The sequence below is a fragment of the Penaeus monodon genome, chromosome 40, assembly GCF_015228065.2.
Source record: "Penaeus monodon isolate SGIC_2016 chromosome 40, NSTDA_Pmon_1, whole genome shotgun sequence".
NCBI lineage: Eukaryota > Metazoa > Arthropoda > Malacostraca > Decapoda > Penaeidae > Penaeus > Penaeus monodon.
In genome coordinates this window covers 29249844-29253777 of record NC_051425.1, presented here as the reverse complement: position 1 = coordinate 29253777, position 3934 = coordinate 29249844, and the positions used below count along the sequence as shown (strand labels likewise).

The 3934-nt window shown below is 38.3% G+C and overlaps 1 protein-coding gene across 1 annotated transcript in view; it reads left to right on the top strand.

The window, feature by feature from the left end:
* Window positions 1-364: 364 nt before the first annotated feature.
* Window positions 365-3934, top strand: part of LOC119597777 (protein-S-isoprenylcysteine O-methyltransferase-like) — a 12508-nt gene continuing 8938 nt past the window's right edge. The window contains exon 1 of the mRNA XM_037947409.1: window positions 365-665. Coding sequence (XP_037803337.1) covers window positions 441-665 — 225 coding nt within the window. The 5' untranslated portion in view covers window positions 365-440. The remainder of the gene's footprint in view (window positions 666-3934) is intronic.

Genomic DNA, 3934 nt, shown 5'->3' with positions numbered 1-3934 from the left:
GAAGAAAGGTGAAAAAAATGTAATAGCGAGGGAGACAGAGAGCGCGGTAATAAGAAAATAAGAGAGAAAAAGTGAGATGGGGGAGGGAGGGGGAGAAAATGGAAAAGGGAATAGGAGGGAGAGACGGAGAGATTGGTTAAGACAAAAGCGATGAGTGAGCTATTGAAAGGGACATGCAGACACAGAAGAAGAAAAAAGAAAAAGATGAAAACAAACATAAAAATGCCAGAGTGATGGGAGAAGAGCTAAGAGGGGTGGAAACTGACAAGCAAGAGAGACCTAAGGCAGGCAAAAGAAATCCCCCGCGTGTGACGTCACTGCACTCCGCATCCGAATCCGCCTCCGGATTCCGTCTCCGCGAACGCCCCGCGAGTAAACATTGAGCGAGCGACTCCTCGACCCAAAGGAAGTTTTGGTCCTCTTTCTCCTGTTTTGACGACATGATTTCGTGTTTCAGGATGGTCCACGAGGGCCAGATAAGCCTCCAGAGCTTCCTTCTAGGCCTAGGGATCCTGAGTTACTTCCTGGTCACGTGCGGGTTGTGGTCGCCGCGGCTCGGAGTGGCGGAGGAGTGGCTGCAGGACCATCCCTGGGTCTACTGCAGCTGCTTCTTCGCTTCCGTCAACGCAGTCCTTGCCCTGGCATTCAGGGGGAAGAGCTGGCAGGTTGGTGCCGTTGCAAGCCCCTTGGTTGAGGGAATGCAGGTTCTTCGGCTTCTGTTCATTTCTAGGATTTCTCTTTCGGGGGAGCGTGCAAGTGCTTTAAACTTTGGGAATATCTCTTCTGTGGTTAGTCTGAGTGGATTGGCAGATTTTGTGTAACAGGTATTTTTGCACAACTTAAATTGGTGTCTTATGAAATACTTAGAGATTTTAATCTTAACTCAGTGCCACCGGAAAAATGCCGTGCTCATTTTTTTTTTCTTTTTTTGTGAATTGTTTCTGCACATAGATGGCTCTGCTAGTGCAAATAACTACAAAGGAGTCAGTTAGTAGACCTTGTGCCCTTACCTGATATCACCTTTCCTTGAATTGACAGGAAAAATGTATTTTTTACTAATTCTATGAATATTGATGGTGTTATTTTCATTATAGACATTATAATTGATCTAATGTTTAAACACTAGTAACAGCAAAATAAGATAACATAAAATATATTCATAAATCAAGGAAAAGAGCGAGGTAGGCAGTACTGTAATTGGCTCACTGGAGACTTAGTACAAGTGTAGCCATCTGTGTGTAAAAACAATTAATAAAGTAAACTGACAGTGGGTATGGCATGTATGTACATGCCATGCCTGGTGTCATTGGGTTAAATTGCATATCCATGTTCAGTCAAATGATGAGGGATATTTATCTCAGCCTCAGCTTGGTCATGATTTCACTCAAACCCATCTGGGCTCTGTCATGGTGATCAGATGTGGTAGAAATTTTGCATTTCAAGGGGGGGATACTAGGGCAACCCCTACAAAAGAGGGTATAAACTGTGTAAATGAAACTGAAGTTTAGGATCAATATGCACACCCAGTGAAGAAAATGAGATGATCAGTTTGGGTCATTTTTCAGGACAGGACCACATGAAATAATAGTATGCCATTCTTGCTTCATGCTCTGGCAAAAAAAAAGAGCTTGGACTGCCTCCCCCTTTGTCAGTAGATAAGCCAACAAAGTCTGGCTAGGAGAAACTTATGAGACAGAACAGGATTTTAGTTGATAGTAGATAAACAAACAAAAAGAGGTAGGAATAAAGCCTGACAGTTTTACCTAGCTTATGTAAGGGGATGCCACTGTTATGGTTATTAGAATTTTATAAAAGCAGCAAGCCAGAAGATCATTTTCAATTGAACTTTAGAGGTAAAGGATTGCATTGATGCCATCCATTACAGTAGTATTAGTGAATACTGACCTACTTTATTTTCACTCTTTATATTACAATTTAGTTTGATTCATAGATCATTTTAAATGTAGTCTTATTTAATACTTGCCATGTAGTTATTATTTCTTAATATTTTTTTTCCAAAATAGATAGATTACTATATATGAAAGTATGAACATTATTTCACACATCAGATCCTCAGAGGATTTATCATTATTCTCAAGTTCATTGATATATTTCTTCCAAAAGCCTTTAGTATGAGGGTCATTAGTACTATAGCAAATTGCATGGAATTTGCAAGAAAAAAAATACATAAGTAAACATACAGTTCACTACATCCAACAAGAAGTAATTGTCCCACAGCATTAAAGGTTGTAAAAATATATCCACAGAATGAATTGAGTATAAAAAGAAGTGCAAAGTCATATTTTATAATGAAAAATATTGTGCATTAACCATTGCATGATGATATTAAAATTGCAAGGAGGTTGCTTAAATTGCACAATATTATGCTGGCAGAAGGAAGTGTTAATAGGAATATAGTATGTGAATATATCATGCTCCTATTTCTTTGTGTATTATGCTGCATTCAGAACTCCTTGTCTTGCTTGTCCAGACAACTTTTCAGAACCAGCTGGACAACAAGGCCATGTGGGATCATCTGAGGCCTCCACGATCCACAATGCAACCTGCTTTAAAATAAACATTCACTTGATTATTATACCAGTATCTTTATTTTATACACTACATAGGTTCTATAACTACTCTGATCATGGGTAACTGATCTGCAACTGCAAACACTTTTGATAAGAACAATAAAGGGCCATATAATTACCCAACATTATATTGTGGTTGCCTGCAACTGTCATTACTTATATACAAATGAGTTCGCCTGGCTGCAAAAGAGGACGAGATGAGTAAATTGTCCCAGACGCCAAAGTTGGAGTTTCAAATGGTCAAAATACCTTATCCATCATGTCCAACTTGTTGGACAAGATAGATGCAGCATTAGCGATAGTTGAAAATTTGATCCTTGTATCAGAAAAAAATATATTGCATATGCCTTTAGAAATAACTTTTATATATATGTCATAGAATTGATAGCCATGGCAGTATCTAAGGAACAGAGTAGCCTTTTTTCTTTTTCTTTCTTTCTTTCTCCATATATACCATTCAGGAAACATCCAGTCCATTCTCTCTCTCTCTCTCTCTCTCTCTCTCTCTCTCTCTCTCTCTCTCTCTCTCTCTCTCTCTCTCTCTCTCTCTCTCTCTCTCTCTCTCTCTCATATCATCATCATCATCATCATCATCATCATCATCATCATCATCATCATCATCATCATCATCATCATCATCATCATCATCATCATCATCATCATCATCATCACCACCACCACCATCACCATCACCATCACCATCATCACCGTCATCAACGTCATCATTGTCATCATCAGCCTAATATTAATAACAATGATAAGGGAATGAAATAAACAGATGAGGTCAGCTTTGCCTAATAATGGACATCTAAGCCACTAATCATTTTTTTTTTATATATAATTGACACCCTAATGAGAAATATAACTATTTATTATTAGAAAAAAAAAAATAATGATACACAAAACCACTGTCGACAGTCCTTGAATACATACACTCCCAGTGACTGGAGTCATGGATTATCACCTTTTTATACATTTATGGTGGTAATTCACTGACTCATATAGACAGTGTTCTTTTACAGATCCTGCTAATTTTTGGCTGGTAATGCAGAGTTGTGGTGTGTAATTGCCTTTGGAATGTGTTAGTTATTATAACCCTATTATAAATACTTCGAAAAAGCTTAATCCAGAATAGTATAATTACATTGTAACAGTATGAGAGTTGGCAGAGGGCAGAGCAGAGTCTGTGTCAAGGTGGAACCTTAGCTGTAGCAAATGGCTCTTTTCCCCTCAACTGAAAATATCATAGTACACTTTGCTGAACAGTGTGTCACTATCTCACTTACAATCTCGTTGCTGTAGAATGTATAAGCAATTGTATTGTAAGATTCAGTAGTTTTTTA